Source organism: Schistocerca nitens, chromosome 2, assembly GCF_023898315.1.
Source record: "Schistocerca nitens isolate TAMUIC-IGC-003100 chromosome 2, iqSchNite1.1, whole genome shotgun sequence".
Lineage (NCBI taxonomy): Eukaryota > Metazoa > Arthropoda > Insecta > Orthoptera > Acrididae > Schistocerca > Schistocerca nitens.
Window position 1 is genome coordinate 369,140,412 of NC_064615.1, and position 20,101 is coordinate 369,160,512.

The following is a 20,101-nucleotide window of genomic DNA, read 5'->3' on the forward strand; positions in this document are numbered from 1 at the left end:
TAACTGCTATCGAACTAGTTTTTTCCGCTTATTGAATTTAGATTCCCCCCTAGCCAATCAGAAAGACGCCTATGACTAGATAAGCACAAGAAGTAGATTAAAAAGTGCGTTATAGTTAATTTACATCGTAACATCATTATAAATGATATTTTGGATATTATTGGACGAACAGCTATGGGTCGAAAGTTTTCTACTAGATTCCTGTTTCCTTTATGTATATACAACGGTTTACTTTCAATGAACTCACTTTTATTTGAATTTTTTCCTTCACCCTCTCGATCTTTTGAAGTACTATTATTATGAACTCTCTGCTCCCTTCAGTTTCAAATTACCAGGAGTCGACTGTACCAGCAACTTGAGCGGTCTATTCTACATGGCATGCGAATGTTGGCTGCTCTCGTGGTTGCCTTGGTGATACTCTGTTTACAAATGGAAGACGTAAATTTGACGGAATGGAAGCTGTAGATGAGCAGTGGAAAAGTGGTGTTGTGGGACGTCTTTCAAATGCGTTGCAGAGCGATGACAAAAGACACAGGAAAAAGGCTCTGGAAGAAATTTCAAAGGAGATGTTATGTGAGAGATCTGAAATTAGAAACAATCTTGTTCCAATATTGAAAATGTGTCTTCGATGTTTTTCTGACAAAGCAGAAGTTTGTCGGGAAGCAGCAGTCCGCATAGTTACCGAGGCAGTGCAGTTAATACCTAATGTCGATGAACATATTATATCCTATATATTACCGGTGTTACTGCAACGAATTGGAGATAAGGAAATAAATGAGCCGTCAGAAGAAGTGAGGTTAAGTTTAGTGATTTTGTTACGCAGTGTCATTGTTAAATGTTCTGACAAGTTAGTACCTTTCATCGAGGATGTAATAACTATTCTTTCGCGAACCATTCCTGATCCATATCCAAAAATCAAAAAAGAAAGTTGTGATTGTGCTACTGAGTTGTCAAAGTTGGTCCCACAACATGTTCACGAACACACGGATCTTTTAATAAAGCCACTTCTCCAGAATTTCTTGTTTCAGCAATACCGGATTAGATCTGCTGCCATATTCACAGTAGGTAGGTGCAAGTGAACAATCTTGAGTTCTAGTAAAACTAAAGCTGTATTTAGGACAATCCATGGTTTGCAGTGCTGTGTTTAGTTCCTTCAATATTGCCGTGTATATTCTCATCCAAGAAGATAACTGCTCAGGGCTTGATGTCAACGAGTGCAGTGCAGTTTTTAAAACGTGCCTCAGGTTTACACTTGCCAATAATATGACTGTGCTGATACAATATTTTTAATGTTCATATTCTTAAGTTGAATTTGAAGTTGCAAAGTATAAATACACAGCAGTGTTATTCATAATTGAGTTAATGATTTGCTTTTACACTTGCATTTCATTTTGTGAATAATTGTTTGTTTACAACACTACTAAAGATGAAAATTACTGAGTGATGCTTAGGGTCATGTTGTGTGGCATAATTTGGGTATAAAGGAATGGCATTTATAAGGTTAATGGCTTATTATCATGGTACAGTTTTCCTGACAATTCCTCACATGTTAGCAACGTGACCTAGATGATTCTACTACATTTTCAAGTATGGTGATCCTTTCTTATCATAATAATAAAACTGAGTTTGAACTATACCCAAATTATCCCATGGATGGGGGGAATTTGTGTATAAGTATACTATTAAGTAAAACAGACTATGATGCTATGAATACCCCAACAAAGAGTAGGTCCATGAAATCCACAATGTACAGATCTCAAAGTTTCCAAAAAGTTTGATGAAAATTAATAACATGAGATACATGACAGGATAAACAGATAAGTCTACTTCATGTCATGCAAGAAAATTTGAAATATTTTCCAATAAAATATGGTGCAAAAAACACATTGTCCTAAATCAATCCATTTGATGTCGGTTGTCTCAGGAAAAATGTAGCAGTGAACACCCCCTAGCATTTGGATAAAAGCTTCACTGATTATTTGTTTTGCTTGTGTGGTTCTTACACTGTTACCTTTGCCCCACACTCCTTCACTAACTTACCACATTCATTTTGGTAATGCACTGAAACCCTTGATCATATTATTATTTTTGAATTTTAGTTAGTTCTTGTAATACAACCAAGTCTTCACATAACTAGGCCTAACAAAGACCACCTTAGTGTTTTGTATGGAACGTTGAATATTTTTAGCAGCATTGTACAGATTTTTATTACTTCTCTGGCCTTATCAAGATCACTTGAGTCATATCTGGCCGTTCTTTTCTTGACATACATGTGGCAAGACCTGGATGGGAAAACCAAGAGCGTTGTGCCACCCTCGCCTACAGTTATACCCAAATTACTCTACATTCATAAACTATAATTTACTAACAAACTGTTAGTGATATATTACTAATTTTTATTAAAACTGTGTTGAAAAAGTATGTAGGCCTAGTTTGAATTAGGTTACTGTAGCACAGCTGGTTTCTTAGCAAAATATCTTCAACTATCATTGTTGGTCTTCATTGCATTGTTAAGAAAAACATACATTTATTTCAAAATGACATTATCACTGGGACCAACACAAAGGACTGACACCATATTATAGCCATCTGAGAAATCTAGAACATTTGAATATTTAGAAAGATTAAAATTACCCCATTAGGCTACCTCAACTGACCCTACAATGATTTGACTGTGCAGTTACCATTTGCTATTATGATCCAGACATTAAGAGTTCGGATGAGTAAAGTGCCTTTAATAGTCATTACATTGGCATTTTTGTGGTTTACTACTTCAAATAGCAGGACACGTATATGTAGATTCAGAAAGGCTTACATATTATAATAAAGGTTGTTAGTTTTTGCTGAAAATTTTTGCAACTTATCCATATCAATCAGCTAGGATATTTTATTTTTTTAGTATGCTGTAAAGGCATTGTGATCAGTAGTAACTACAAAGTTTGGTTAGAGTCTCATAGTGGCCAACTCACATTATCATTTGGATACAGGTCCATTCACCAACTTTTTAGATGCATTTTGAAAGTTAGAAAAAAAAAAAGAATGTCATTGAAGACATAGTTATATTATTTTCATAAAGTGTATTTATCTGACAGTTATACGTTACAGGTACTGTGATTCGTTATGGCAAGAGTAAATGTATAGAGACTGTGGCTGTGCCACTGGCAGAGCGTCTCTTTGATTCAGTGCCAGCTGTACGCCGAGCTGTCACCCAGGTCGTGGCAGACTGGCTGTGCAACCTACCAGATCGTTATTCATTTTTTCATCGTTTGGTGCCTCTTGTCTTAACAAGGTAAGGTTCACATATATTTAAAGGTAAGATTCCAGAATTAGTTTCAGTTGCCAATACCAAAGCTCCCTTTACAGCATCAGCTAAATAGAGAGAGAGGGGGGGAGATTGTGTGTGTGTGTGTGTGTGTGTGTGTGAGAGAGAGAGAGAGAGAGAGAGAGAATCTGACATTTGTACATAATCAATACAGAAAATAAGCTAAGAATTGAAAACTGTAGCTGGAACTTTCTGCTTTCTGATAGATTTTGCAAGTGGAGTTGTGGTTTGTTTTAGAAAAAGCTTTGAAAATGTATGAATGCATTGTCTTATGGTGATATGGATTAATAAAATCTTCTTGAGTTGTCAGCTGCATCAGGTGATTAAAATCTCATGAGCTTTCGACTGAGCTCTCCTCAGCCATTGTCAGATGCATGCAAAATGAATGCTTGTTGGTGTGGCCTCACTGTTATGTAGCGACTCTCCTGGCTGTGACATCATTGGTGCTCTCTTCCTTGCCAACTGCAGTGATGTTTTCATCCCTTGTCCGCCACGTCCACTTCAACCCTGTGATGGCAGAGTCCCAGGCTGTGCTGAGCTGCAAACTGCCATCCTTGTTGATGGTGTTTTCAGATTTTTTTATTTCTGCCACTTCTTTTGTGATGCGACCCTATAATCCTTGACATTTTCACTGGAAAACCAGTGGGCACCTCAGCCACAGTGTGTGTAGGGAAACTACACACACCCATCCGGCACAAAAATGTGTTGTTCTGAACACCCTCATCCACCATGCTAAAGTCGTCTCAGGCGGTGGAAATCTGCACTACAACTAGAACTACGCCACATCCAAAAAGTCTTCCACGAAAACGGTTATGATCACCAAAATGCATTACAGACTACTTCTGGTGAGACAGGCAGGAAAAACACCACAGAAGAAGAGAACAAGTGAATAGTATTTTCGCCTATGTCAAGAAAGGTTAGCCAGCTCCTGGAGAGGCACATCATCTCATCAGTGCTAAGGCCCCCAGCAAAAATATGACAGCTCTTGAGGCCTGTGAAGGACAATCTAGGGCTTGGAATGCCTGGAGTTTACAAAATACCATGTCAGTGTGGCTGCTACTACGTCGACCAAACAGTATGCATTGCGGAGCAATTTCAGATGGAACACGAGAGGTGCTTACAACTATGCTAGCTTGAACAATCAGCCATAGCAGAACATGCTTCAGAAAATCAACATCGAATTCTATTTGAAAAAAAATCTGTCATTTTGAAGATGAAGGGATTTTGGGATAGCATCATAAAAGAAGCAGTAGAAATAAAAATATCTGAAAACATCATCAACAGGGATGGTCGTTTGCAGCACAGCATGGGCCCGGGCATCGTGAGATTGAAGCAGGCATAATGGACGCAGTATGAAAACATTACCACAGTTGGTGAGGATGAGAGCACCAGTGACATCACAACCAGCAGCACTGCTGTATAATGGTGAGGCCGCAATGACATGGCAGTCGTTTACCATTTGACAATGGCCGAGTAGAGCTCGGTCGAAAGCTCATGGAATTTTAACTGCCTGATGCAAATGGAAGTCTGAGAAGATTTTATTAAGCTTTAAGAACATTGTGTACAAATTTCCTAAGGATTACTTGGTAACAACATGCATCTTCATTTTTCCAGCTAGTGATTGTCAGAGCAGTGTCTTACAACTGGAGTGGAGATCAGTGTAATTTGTTTGTAAGAGTGTTGTAAGAATGGTGTTAGAAAATTGGTCCAAGAAACAAGTGAGTTGATCTACTTAAGGTGTTAGTCTCTCAAAGATCGCCTGTAACTATGCCTTTAATCCGTGAGCAATGATAAAGTGCATCAGAAAGATGATAATTATCCTGCCAAGATGAAACTGGTAAGAGCTTGCATACATTGGCCGCCTCTTTTATGTATCTGCGACATAGGGGTTGGAGCTAAAGTGGTGCACTTACACTGCGTGTTGATGTTGGTAATTAGTTGCTGCTGGTTATAGGCAGTCAGGTAATAATATAGGGTAGTGAATGAAAATTCCTTAATCTAATGATATAATTAAAATTTTCCTCCCTTAATTATCTGAATAATTTCTTTTACCTCATCATACAGTGTTTTAATCTCTCCTCCATCTTCAAAGCAAGTTAGCATAAAAATTCATACTGTTGTGCTAGGGGTTGACTTCTTGTCTATCTTGTCTATGATAACGCATTCACAGTGCTATTCATAATACCTTATCATCTTCATATTTTCTTATTCATTATTAAACCTACTCTTGCATTACCCCTGTTGTGTAATTAACTTTCACTAATACCCACTATATCTAACTTTAACCTCTCCATTTCCCCTTTTTAAATTCTCTGACCTACCTACCAACAAATTATGGAGTCTAACATTCCATGATCTGAACCATAAAATATCAGCCACCACCCCCATTGATAACATCCTCCTGAGCAGTCCCTACCCAGAGATCCAATTGTGGGGGACATCTTCACCTCCAGCATATTTTAGTGAAGAGGATGCCATTAAAATTAAGCCATACAGTAGAGATATATGCCCTTGGGAAAAATAACATATATAGTTTCCCCTTGTTTTTAGCTGTTAGCAGTACCAGCACAGCAAGGCCATGTTGGCTAATGTTGCAAGGTCAGATCAGTCAGTCATACAGACTGTTGCTGCTGAAACAACCGAAAAAGCTGCTGCTGCTCTTCAGGAACCACGAGATTGTGTGGCCTCTCCACAGATTCCCCTCTATTGTGGTCACAGCTATGTTACAAATATCTGTATCGTTAAGGCACAGAAGCCTCCCTTTCTTGACATGGTCCAATGTTCATGAAGGGTGTGGGTTAAGGAGGGTGTTAAAATTATTTTGCTACAGTGTATGACAGGAAGCAAATTGCAGATTATCCGAGGAAAAGTCAACTTGAAATACTCATGCCTTTAGACAAACGTGGAATGTTAGTGAATAAAATTAAAAAATACACACAAAATGCTTTAAACAGTAATTTGCCAGACATAGTGTTGAGGAATAGGAATGAGCCTTGTCATGCAGTAACCATGTTGGAATTTGTTTTGAAATAAGAATTTCCTCACAGTTTAAACAAACTGAAAGCCATGTTGACAAACAAAAGTGGAGCAAATCTGGAATGAGCTTAAGGAGAGCAATGCAAATAGTGTTTAATGAATTATATAGTAAAATTTTTCCTAACTGATTTTGGGAGGTAAAAATGAAGTTTCTGTGTTACATGAAGTCATTAAACTGATCTATACAGTCACCCGGTGCTCATACTGGGACCAAAATGGAAAATGACGAGTTGAAGGCCAAAATGTTGAAGTTATACTCCTGCAGATGTTTATGCAGTTTTTCTTTTCATTCATCATTCAAATGCCAAACTAACAGCCCTTGATTCAAGTGATCACAAATAGAAATTCAAATAAAACTGTTCAATAGAAAAAGGACTACTGTACCTGACGAGATACCTATACAACTATATACAGATTATGTAAAATAACTTGTTTCCCTTCTGGGGGTAGTTGATTCTTGGTTGCTGGAGCAATAAAGTGTTACAAGCAATTGGAGAAAGATTTAGATCATTCCTGTTTTCAAGAAAAGTCATCACATATATGTACATAATTATAGGCTTATATTGCTGAGGTCAATCTGTTGTCTCCCCATGTTTTATGACTGTCTTGAAAAAACAAAAATTACCTCTGTGGGAAACAACATTTATTCCACAACTGTGATTTTTTAAGTAGACCTCACTCTGTTCATCAGTGACACTCAAAAGGTAATCAATAATGATGCCTAGGTTGATGCCATGCTCCTCGAGTTACACAAGTCATTTGATACATTTTCACATTGCTACCTAGTGAACAAAATGTGAGTTTATGTGATACTGGACCAGCTCATTGTTGGTTTCTAGATTTCCTAGCAGACAGGACTCAACACATTGTTAAATGACTAAAATCATCAGATGGGAAATAGCTTTGGGAGTTTTCTAATGGAGTATTACAGGATTGTTACTATTCAGGATGTTTATAGTAGCTCATTTTGCCACAGATTCATTTAGTAAGTGAGAAAGTACCACAGAGGTGCTCAAGAAACTTCAGTGGCAGACAGTACAAGAGGGGCTTTGTAAATCACAGAGAGATTATGTTCATGAAAGTCATTCTTCCCACACACCATTCATTAATTGAACTGGAAAGGGGAGAAAATGATAGTGATACCCCAAGTATTGAAAACTTGCAGCTCTTCATTCATGAGACTCAGTGGGTAGTTAACAACAGTTCCTTGCCAACCAGAAGGCATTCAAAATGATTCCAACCTGTGAACTAGGAACAAAACACGAGCTTAAAGAATATTGGTCCAAACTTCCTGGCAGATTAAAACTGTGTGCTGGACCAGGACAGTTCCAACCTAAGACCTTCGCCTTTCATGGGCAAGTGCTCTGCTAGCTCACAGATCTACTTCCACCAGTACCTCATCTCCTACCTTCCAAACTTCACAGAAGTTCTCCCACAAGACTTGTGGGACTAGCACTCCTGGAAGGAAGGATATAACAGCAACAAGCTGTGAGGATGGGTCATAAGTCATTCTGGGTAGCTCAGTTGGTAGAGCACTTGCCCACAGATGTCAGAGATCACAGGTTAGCGTTCTGGTCCACCACACAGTTTTAATCTACAAGGAAGTTTCACATCAGCACACATTTTGCTAAAGAGTAAATATTCATTCTGGAATGTTGGACCAGCTTTGTGCTTGTACTGAAGACACAAATACAATGCAGCATGTAATTTTATCAAGGATAAATTGTCAGATGTCAAAATAGTTCTGGACCTGCCCCAAGATGGTGATATAGGAACATTAACATTTACAGTACCAAAACATAGTGATGACACTCCGAAATACCAGCAGGGAGTTGGTGCCTGGAGCAGGAACTGGCATTTGCCTTCCAAAATTAATAAATGTATCAAATCGTACACAAAAATAGAGAAAGACCAGTTGTTGTTTTATTACATGATTAATGGTTAATCACTGGTTGCAGTCACCAGCTGTTAGATATGTAGGAATTGGTTTCTGAAGGGAATAAAATGGAATTACAATATAAAACTAGTTCTAGGAAAGGTAGATGCTGGGCTCAATTCTTTGGAAGAATTATAATGAAATATAATTAACTTACCAAGTCGATCATTTACAGTATCATCATATGAGGTGGTCATCCAACACAGTGGCAGGCACTCAAAGAAAGGCATTGTACTTCACTAAGAGGTTTATGTTAACATTCTGAGAGTGTACATTCCAAGAAGAGAGAAGGAGTGTATTAATTTCTCCCATACATATTTTGCTAAGTTACTGTAGTGGTAAAATCAGAGGAAACTTGTTCATACATATGCTTACCTATACACTGTTGTGTTGGTAACAAGAAAGGAAGAAAATGGTAATGTTATATAGAGTAACCTGTACCACTCACTTTATTAAAGTGGGTTGCAAAATAGACATGTATAGTAAGTGTAAAATACCAATAGTAGTTTGTCTTTTATGGCTTTCTCACTACTGTGCAGAATTAATTCAGTGTGTACATTGCTCTTTCTTCTTGCAGCTTAAGTGATGAACTTGAAGAGATTCGTGTGGAAACATGGCAGCTTTGGGAGAATATTGGGCTACAGTATGCTAAAGAAAATGAAAATGACTTGAAAGACAAACTGGATTTCTTGGCGGAAAGCTGTGAAGATTATCCCACTGGTCGTGAGTATTATTATTATTTTAAGTATATTAATAGCTAATTATAAAGTCAATAAACTTTTCTCTTTTGTGCATCCAATAAAAGCTTACAAATAAAACTACAGACTTTTGCACTTCATTCTATAACTGTATGATGCTGATGTATATAAGTCACTGTAACAGATTTAATACTATTTATCCATAAGCCTCACAGCAGGTGGATGTGTCTCAATCTGTTACAGTGTGGTCGAATTCTGGAGTGCTGGAGTGTCCTACCAATTTTTTCTCCCCCTCCAATTATCCATCTAAATGAGTGTTTCTGGCTGTTCTTAATTTGTGAATAAAGGAGACCACCCACCAAATAGCAGAAGTATTAGCCATCAACTGACACACATAAAAGAATGAAAACTTTTTGAGTTCATGTGCCTGCACACACACACACACACACACACACACACACACACACACACACACAGAGGATAGGCACAGGGTAGCACGTACATGGACTAGGCATGTGACATACAGCACCAGAGCTGGTGAGGTGTGGTGCATGATGAAGGTAAAGGGAGGCATGGACTGGGAAGGGTGAAAGGACAGTGGAGGAGGAAACTGTTGGGTAGCGGGTGTGTGATATTGGTTAGCAGAGACTGTATTACAGGAGCAAAGTGTGTGTTGCAAGTATAGCTCCCATCAAAGTAGTTCGGAAAAGCAGGTGCAGAGGGAAGGATCCAGATGGCATGGGTTGTGAAGCAGCCACCGAATTCTAGCATGTTGTTCTCAGTAACATTTTGGGCTGCTTGATAGTCAACTCTGTTTTTGGCATAGTTCAGTGGTAACTATTCTAGTTGGTCAGCTGGTTGGTGGCTACGCCCACATAAAATTCTGTGCAGATACTGCTGCAGAGCTGGTATATGACACGACTGCTTTCACACGTGTCCCTGCCTCTGAGGGGATAGGATAAACCTGTGATAGGACTGGAGTAGGATGTACTGGTGAGTGACTCAGGCAGTTCGTGTACTGTGGTTTTCCAGAGGAATAAGTGGGTATAGAATAGTGATGGACCAGAATGTTGTGTAATTTGGATGAGCGATGGAACCACTTTAGAAGGGCTGTGAAGGATAGTATGTAAGACGTTCTTCATATCTGGGTGTGATGGCAGTCAATGCGCTGGTGAAGGATACGGTTCAGTTGCTCCAATACAGAGCGATATTGGGTGGCTGGGGGGGGGGGGGGGAGGGGGGTAGTGCCTTTATGTGAAAGCCTTTGTTAGACCATCAGTATAACTGGGCAAGGGAATTCTTGTCACTACAAAGAGACCATTCCCACTCCCAACCCCTTGCTACCTTGCTGTAGAAGACCCAGGTGAAAGACATGCCTCATTCACCAACCCTGCCCAGCATATCCTACTTGACTCCTGTCACAGGCTTACCCATCAGCTGCAGGATCATCTATGAAAGCAATCATGTCATATACCAGCTCTTTTGAAATTTCTGCACGTCATTTTATGTGGGCATGACCACCTTCTGCCAGTTGAGAAGCTACTTGATTGAGAAGTAGCTACACCACTCAGAAAAACTGATAAAGGCTGGGAGAGTGGTGTGCTGACAGTATGTCCCTCTGTATCTGCATCCGGTAATGCCTAAGAGCTGAGGATGACACGGTGGCCGGTTGGTACTATTGGGCCTTCAAGGCCTGTTCGGACAGTGCTTGTTTTTTTTGTGTTTGTGACCACCTTCCAGTCATCCACAGACATTGCATCAACAGTGACGAGAATTATCTTGCCCAATAGATAACAGTAGCATGGTGGTGTAAATGCAGTTCTGTCACCTTAAGACATACATAACGATAGCATGTAGACGTAATCAGTGTTCTAGTCCTGTCTAAAGGCCACTTACAACACTCACGGTTTCTACTCTTACCATTACGTTTAGCACTTCAGATGTTATTCTAGCTTCGGTAATTGAAGCACTTAAACACAACTACCTCCTTAACAACCACTAGTGACCTCAGATGCCGCATAATGGATAAAGCTCGGCCAAATGTGAAGTTATCGTATAGTCTTGGTTGCAGCTTTTCTATTCCATCAAACTACTTCTTGCGAGTGATAATAATACTGAAAAACATGGTCGCCAGTTTAAATGATGAATCGGTTGACGTTATTCAACAAATTCACCAAATTTGGTCTTTACTATATTTTGGGTCTTATTAAAACTTTTTCTCTTTTAATAATTTCTATCACTGAAGGAACAGGCTAATGCACATAGATAGCTGAATAATGACTGCTTTCAGAGTAGGTCACACGCGCACACTTAGAAAGTTTTGGCCCATGAAAACAATGCTCAGACGACAATAATACCTACTTCCGTTTCTGAAGGTAAGATCAGCAACACTGGCTCTGAAAACATGTGTTATACACAAGTAATATTTTACGATACTTTTGTAAGTACCAAATTGATTGCTAAAGGTTTTGTACTTGGTTTTTCTCAGTTTTATTGAAATAGTTGCTTTACATAATTTCTTGGACAGAAGGTCCCATTAACCATGTTCACACACTAGGTAGAATTGTTATTTACTTTACTTACTTTCAAGGCAATCTAATATTCTCCACATTTGCTTTAATTGTTGCACTTGAGTGATAATTTAAATTTACTTTGCAAGAAAACACTCAGTTGCCCAGTAATTGGATTCTCAGTTTCATTCTCTTTAGTATAGGAAAGGAACCGTACTTGGAACACTTTAGGTTAGATGGGTAGATTTGTGTGTGTAAAAAAAAAATTATTGAACAAAACACACAAAAACTTGGCAACACGGCTCGTATGCAGAACTGTCGACGGTTAATTTCATTAGTGTTGTTGTGAGCACAGTTGCTGGAGATTTAGGTGCTTTGAAGGCAAGTACCGTTTTGCAGTATTTTGTCTTCGTGGCATCAAATTATGTGACTTATACCATCACAAATATGAGTTTGGCTTTCCTGAGGATCTGCGGCAGACTAAGTAATAGATGCCTTAGACCGTTTCACATCCAGGAACCAACACTCATTACAGACGTAAGTTTGCATCTCCTCTAAAGTGTTGCAAACTTGTACCTTAGCACTTCCCCTTCACTCACGTCTATTAAGCAGTTAAACTTTGACTTGTTTAAACAATACTGTGGAGTACAGCGCGCATCAGTTTTCATCACCTGCCTCAACAGTGTCTTGCGCCTATCTGACTCACTCCACTTCTCCCCTCTCCTACCTGCTTCCGTTAGCAGCAAAAAATCTCCACCTTTTCCGAGCTTCCAGAACGTTAGTAAATCCCTACTGGTTTTCATCTATATTTGACTTTAGCCCTGAGCTGGTGTTGACCTCACTTTACAAACAATTATACATAGTTAAATAAAATATATTCATTGTTACTTACATAACATTATAAACATTTGTTAATTACATACAAACATTGAACTTCACACCGTCAAAGAATATTGTCTTCTGTAGACCCTCTTATACACTGTATACTGTACAAATCTCATTCTTTGCTACATTAGTGCAAAGTCTCTTGACTCTAAAAAGGTCGATAGTGTTACAAGTACACTAAAGGTCTCGCAAAGGTCTTCACAGATAGGCACTAACTACACCCAAACCCTCCTCCCTCACGCCAGCTATTATTTCTCTTTGTACTCTCAACTAGTGTAGATTTTAGTTTGTGTAATGTTCAATATTATGTTTCTTATTACAACAAAACTAGTTACATTAGAAAAGTCTGTAATTTTTTCTTTTTCTTAACTTTCAGAGAAAATTTAGTAATCTATATTAACACTAATAGAACCTTAATTGTACTTATTGTTAGCTTTATTATTACTCTGAATGCTACAGTTTTACCAAATTATAGTTTATAAGTCTGACACAAGTTACATAATGTTTGTTGAACTCTGTTATATAGTTTTATTATTACACCTTAATATTGTACCTTACCTTATTTCTCTCACACATTTTTTTTGTATTTTTAATGCGTACAACTTGTTCTATACCTTTCATACGCTGTACAACATAAGATTCATGGGACCAGAATTACGAAATAAATAAAAAGTAAAAATATGTTCTCTAAAAGGGAAAAAAGTGCCAAAACTAGTGTGCAAGAATCTGAGTTTCTGATGAATGACAGAATGATTCTATCGTTGTCTTCAATTATATGCCAGGAAACAGAAAAACAGTTGCAGTATTTAAAACCACACTGCATGACTTCTTCCTTATTAATAAATTACACAGAAATGGGAAGGATGAAACTTTTTAAGCAAGCACATATTACCATATTGTTGATTACTTGTTACTTAGCATTTAGCTCTGAAATTTTTATGTAGACATATTCAGTGTGAGAGAAATATGGCAACTGGAAAAAGTACAATTTTAGGCTCATAATTATTTTCTGTGAAGTAAATAGTGAATTATTCATGCTGTTAGTAATAAATTTGTCTGTATTGTTCACTAGAGGTATAACTTGTTATACATCAAAGGTGGGGCAGTAGTCTGTGATATACCATCTTATGTGGCCTACTGCTTTTACTGAACTTTTGTGTATTCCTATTATAGAAGTTTAAATAAAGCCATGTGTTTGAAATGGCAGTACATTGTAAATACTCCCATTGTAGAACAATTGCCATAGTTGGACTTATTGTGTTGTATAGGAACAGTATTTGCAATGTGTTGTAGGTTTATACTGCATCCTCCTATTACAGTTTTTTGTTGCCAGTATTATAAATGCAAGCATTGCAGAAAGTGCTGTATTTATTATAGAACTCATGCTTGTCATTTCTTACTGTAACAGTTAGACGCCCTAATCTGGGATGTCGCGAGCTGGTTCAAAGGCAGCTGATGAAAATAGTGGCTGCTGTCTGTGGAGATATTTGTGACTGGCGCGCAGATGTGCGGATACGAGCAGCACAGCTGGTTGTGGTATTGTTGCAACATGCAGAGCAGCATATCATGCAGCACTTGGCACGCCTGCTTCCCACACTTGTGCGCACAGCTCGTGATGATGAAAGTGTGGTTGTTGAGAATGTTAGTAAGACTTGCAGATTTGTCACTATCTTAATTATTGATCTAACAGTGTGTCCCAAAAGTCTTTCCCCAAAAACAAACATGTATAAAATAGAAAACACATGTCTTTTATTTTGAAATGCAGGAGACATATTCAAGTTTTTGTGTACATATACGCAATTAAAATAAATTTTGGTGTTTGCTCCTTTTACTGCCTCTCATCTGAGAAGAGGGCGTATTTCAGATAGTCATCATCATCCACAGTCTCAGCCAGCATGGCATCAGGAAAGTCATAACAAATGCAGTAACCCATTGGTTGGAGGGATTGCACTATCTGGACTTTGTATGCCTAGGAAAGAAGTTGTTTATGTAGGATGCGATGCACTGATGTCTTCGGAATCTGAAATTCACAAGAGGCTCTGTAGTCTGACTTCTTGTGACTGCTCACAAAGGTGTGTCTCACTGTCTGAATTGTCTGCGCACTAGGTCCAGGTCTGCCAGTCGTAGGACACACCCTTGTTTCCTTAAACTTTGCATATCACATCTTGGTGATTTTAACATCTGGTGGCTGTTTGTGGTGTGCCATCTGGCTCTTTCTCTTGACTTTTTTTGGTGATTGTCTCTCATGATACTAGAGGACACATTAGGCTTTCCTCTGGTGTGAGTGCATGTTGCTTGCAAATGGTGTACCAATTCTGCTGTTGTTATGTTACTGGACCCTGTACCAATCAATGTAACAGTAAATATGTATGCACACAAAAACCTGAATATGTCACTAGCAAATTCAAGATAAGAAGTACTTGTCTATGATCGTATTTTATGCCTTTTGAATATTTGTAATTAGAGAAATACTTCTGGGACACCCAGCATATTAATATCTCCTCTCAAATGTTTGAATCACCCACGGTGTTTCCATGGTACTGATAAAAACTTTGATGGACGGTGGTGAAAGGCAATTACATTAATTTGAAACAAAGAACTATGATGCAGAAACAACCAACTTCAAAAATTACAAAGTGAAGTAGATTTGTGATAACTCTGTCAGTGGAATGTTAGCACCTATGCAACCTAGGTTCTCTGTACTTTGTAATAAATTGGTTTATTATGTTCATCAGCAGGCCAACAGTAAAACTGAAATTTAATAATTTTTGTTTATAATGTTTCATTCAGTTGCTTCCACACCGGAGCTCCTCTTCTCAAGCTGGTAAAGTTTCCCATATCCATCATCTATAGAAGTTTATGCACTGAGTGGACAAAAATCACGGGATAGTGATATGCACATATACTGATAGCAGTATTATCACATACCGAGGTATAAAAGGGCAGTTCATTGGTGGAGCTGTTATTTGTATTCACGTGATTCATGTGAAAAGGTTTCTGATGTGATTATGGCCGCACAATGGGAATTAACAGACTTTGAATGTGGAACAGTAGTTGGAGCTATATGCTTGGGACATTCAGTTTTTGAAATCATTGGGGGAATTCAGTATTCCAACATCCATAGTGTCAGAAGGACGTGGTGAGAATTCCAAATTTCAGGCATTATCTCTCATCCCGAACAATGTAGTGGCCAACAGCATTTGCTTAACAGCTGAGAGCAGTGGCATTTACGTGGCATTGTCAGTGCTAACAGATAAGTAATACTGTGTGAAATCAGTGTGGGACACACGACAAACATATTGGTTAGGACAGTGCGACATAATTTGGCATTAATGGGCTATGATAGCAGACAACTGGCAGAAGTGCATTTCCTAACAGCACGACATCACCCATAGTGCCTCTTCTTGGCTTGTGCCCATATCAGTTGGACCCTAGTGACTGGAAAACTATGGCCTGGTCAGTTGGTCAGAGCTGATGGTTGAATTCGAGTGTGACGCAGACCTTGCAAAGCCGTGGACCCAAACTGCCAACAAGGTATTGTGCAAGCAGGTGATGGCTCCATAATAGTGTGAGTTGTGTTTACATGGAATGGACTGGGTGCTCAAGTCCAACTGAAACTGACTGGAAATGATTATGTTTGGATACTTAGAGACTATTTGCAGTCATTCATGGGCTTCATGTTCCCAAACAGTGGTGGAATTTTTATGGATGGTGCACCATGTCACTGGGCCACAGTTGTTCATGACTGGTTTGAAGAACATTCTGGACAATTTGAGTGAATGATTGGCCACCCATATCACCCAGAATGAATCCCATTGAACATTTATGGATCATAAACAAGAGGTCAGTTCATGCACAGAATCCTGCATCGACAACACTTTTGCAATTATGGATGGCTATAGAGGCAGCACTGATCAGTATTTCTGCAATGGATGTCCAGTGACTTATTGAGTCCACGACATGTAAAGTTGCTGCACTACATCAGGCAATAGGAGGTTTGACATGATGTTAGGAGGAATCCCATGATTTCTGTCACCTCAGTGTACTGTCATAATGAAAACATTAATGTGAGCCATCTGAAATAGTTTCTGATTTCTTCTCAATATTGGCATCCTTGTCTCAAAATATTGGTTAATTATAGCGGAAAGGTGTATACAGAAAGACAGAAGTAGTGATACTTCTAAAAATGTTTCTATACTTGAGCCTCATCAGAAGCTTGATATTTCTTGGTGTGTCTCCACTTTTGCTGTTACAAGAGTAAGTTAGGGCATGGAATTTTCTCAAGTTCTATAAATAATGTCAGTTGCTATCCATATTGCAGGTGGAACGTGGATGTGAACTACTAGGACATTTTGTACCTGCTGAACTATGGATAAAACTGCTGTTACCACCACTTGAGGATTCTCCAAATGATGGTGCACTTCGTATTCTGGCAGCAACAGTTCGTGGAGCTCAGCCCTCTAATTTTAGAGAACACATACCTGTAATTGCTGAATTTCTTGCACACAAAAATATCTGCTGGTCGAGACAGGTACTATTACTCAAAATAGAATACCTAACTTTTTACAAGATTTTTTTTTTATGGATATTTTGTTTGATGTAAGCACAAAATATGATGATTGCGGTTGCCCGTGAAACCATGAACCCACGAGAGCACCTTTCTTTCAGAGCAAATCGATGGGCAGGCCCACATGTTGCCAGGGTTATTTTGACTACACTGCAGAAGTTTCACCAGGAAGCCCTTACACATCATTCATACAGTCCAAATCTCTCTCCATTTGATTTCCATATTTTTCGAATCCAGAAGAAAAAAATTCTTTGCCATCAATTGGCTTCAGACAAAGATGTGCATGCTTGGATACAATCGTGGTTCTTCAAGCAACCGCAAACATTTTTCCTTGAAGACAACGACCATCTTGTCTTACAGTGGGATAATTTTTTTAACATTTATGACAATTACTTTTGAAATAACAAACATTTCTCTTACTTTTTTGTCATCTGTCTCATTTTCATTTGACTACCTTTTATAGTTACAAATTCTGCCTCCTCCTCATTGGATCAAGCAAAAATATGATGTCACACAGATAGAAATTCCATAGCAATGGTGGTACTTATTATGATGATAGTTCGCAGTGTGTTGTGAAAATGAAGAAAGGCTGCACCAGTTTCACACAATTTCCCACAGCAAAACACTGTGTATTTTTCTTGATATAAATGTGGCCATCTGACAGCTGTCTGTCTTGCACAAATTCCACCTCAGCTGGTACGAGAAACCTACTCAAAGTAATGATATCAACATGTTTGGGAGCAACTAATCTTAGTTTGGTAATATACGTTGATGAACCAAAACATTACAACCACTTGCTTAATAGCTTATTTGTAATCTTTCAACGAAATACATTACTGATTCTGCTTATCAGGGATCCAACAGTTTGTTGGTAGGTTTGTGGAGATATGCAATTGATATCAATAATGGGTCGTTGATGTGCGTATGCGGTGATGGCACCCAATAGCAACAAAGATGGGTTCCATAGGATTTACATCAGGCGAATTTGGTCACTGAGATGTCAGCTTGAGCTCACTTCAATGCTCCTTAAACTACTACAGCACGGTTCTGGCTCTGACACATGGCAGTCATACTGCTGAAAGATGACATCGCCATCAGAGAAGACATCAAGCATGAAGGGATTCAGAAGGTTCCCAGCTATCAGTGTGTCTTCAATTACTACCACAGGTCTCATGTAATGCAGGAGAATGTCTCCCATAGAATAATACTGCTCCAAACAGCGTATGTCCATGGCATGCTGCAGGTTTCGAACCACCATTCACCTCGATGACGGCATTTTTGGAGACAACCATTGACCTAGTGTAGTAAAAATGTGATTCAACTGAAGAGCCAACACATTTCCATTAATCCCGATGGTCCTGTGCACACTGTAGTTGTTTTTAATTGACAGTGTTGTTTGGTCAACATGTGAACACGTAGGGGTGGTCTGCTGTGGATCTCCATTTTCATCAATGTATGATGAACGGTGTACTCTGAAACACTTGTGCATGCACCAGCACTGTGCTCTTTTGGCAGAGATGTCACAGATCACTATCTATCCTACTTTACAGAGCAGACAAGCCTCCAAGACCCAAACTCTGTGAAGAGTCATGAATGTCCAACACCTAGTGGTAGTTTCACTGTCCTCATACCTCTTTCTGTAGAAGCTCATGACAGTAGCACATGAGTATTCGACCAGATTTGCCGTTTTTGAGATACTCGTTCACAGGCTTTGTGTAATAATAATCTGTCCTCTTGTCAGAGTCACTTATCTCAATGGATCTCTCCATTTTCTGCCTATATCTTTGTTAGGGAGATCTTCCATCTGTGTCTGCTTCACTTACATACTTTTGTTACCACGTCTAGTGCCCGCAATGCTGGAAGGCGGCATCGAATGTCATAATGGGCAGTGATCATAATGTTTTGGCTTATCAGTTTATAGTAACCATTCTGCTGCTTTAAAGGGCTAAGTAACAGTCAACATCTTATGTAAGTGTATACATAGACCATAATCAAACAATGGGAAATCCAGGATGGAATCTTGGGGGGCAGACAGGGCGTGTCTCCTCCAGTTTTATTGGGTGTTCGTTTGTTGGCGGCTGGACTATGGGTGCATGGTGTTTGGGTCAGTGAGTCCCTCTTATTTGTGGATCATAGACGCTGTCCACCATGAGGAGATTCAGCTGGTCACGGGTGCTTATCGTTCCAGTCCCTTACACAGCCTCTGTGCTAAGATGGGGGAACCGCCACTTACCATGTGGCGCCAGCTCCTCATGGTGAGCCAAGCATGTAAGTTCCTTGCAGCTCCAACTTCACACACACACACACACACACCATACTGTTGTTTGTCCACATCTGAAGCACCTTTTTTAACTGTCTGCCGCCCTGGTTACTGAAGAGGTGTAGAGTTATTTTAGATTTGGTGCAGTACAGGAGAGATAGCACTTCTGCTTCCGTTTTTAATGTGGTGAAACAGCAGTTTTATCTGAGCACCACAATCATGTAGCTGTTTCTATGGATGGGTGTAAGCAGGTTGACTCCGTTGGTTGCTCTGTTGTTTTCCTGGCTCGTGTCCTCAGACTGCCTTCCGAATTTACGTTCTTTGACGCAGAATTATATGTGATCTTGCGGGCACTAGAGCAGATGAGACATTCTCACAGTGTTAAATTTCTCATCTGTTCAGATTCTTTGAGTGCCCTTTACTTTTTGCAGTGTTTGTATCCAGCAGATAAAGTAATCACGACTATCCAGGATGCCCTCCTCCATCTACAGCGACTGGGGGGGGGGGGGGAGGAGGTGTCTCTCTACTGGGTACCAGGGTACATGGAAATTGCAGACAACAAAAGGGTAGATCGAGCAGCCAAGGAGGCGTGTTGTGATCATCAGGTCTTTCGGTGTGCTTATCCCCCTGCATGCTGTCATCTCGCTTTTGAGGTATAAAGTCCTTTTTCAATGGGAAGATGAGTGGCAAGAAGTGACCGACAACAAGCTCTGTGTCATCAAGCCCACAACCCGGCCATGGAGTACTTCCTTCCAGTCATGTCGACAGGATGAGGTCCTTCTTACTCGTCTTTGCATAGGCCACAGCCCTCTGATGCATGGAGTTTTATTCTGGTGAGAGGACCCTCCAATGATTGGTGTTTGTGGCGTGCAGATCACGGTGCGCTA

General features: G+C 39.4%; 1 protein-coding gene across 1 annotated transcript in view; it reads left to right on the top strand.

Annotated features, from left to right (window-relative positions):
• The first annotated feature begins 388 nt into the window (after positions 1–388).
• Positions 389–20,101, top strand: part of LOC126236192 (dynein axonemal assembly factor 5) — a 96,133-nt gene continuing 76,420 nt past the window's right edge. The window contains exons 1-5 of the mRNA XM_049945295.1: positions 389–1,065; positions 3,106–3,289; positions 8,872–9,017; positions 13,796–14,028; positions 16,709–16,918. Coding sequence (XP_049801252.1) covers positions 453–1,065; positions 3,106–3,289; positions 8,872–9,017; positions 13,796–14,028; positions 16,709–16,918 — 1,386 coding nt within the window. The 5' untranslated portion in view covers positions 389–452. The remainder of the gene's footprint in view (positions 1,066–3,105; positions 3,290–8,871; positions 9,018–13,795; positions 14,029–16,708; positions 16,919–20,101) is intronic.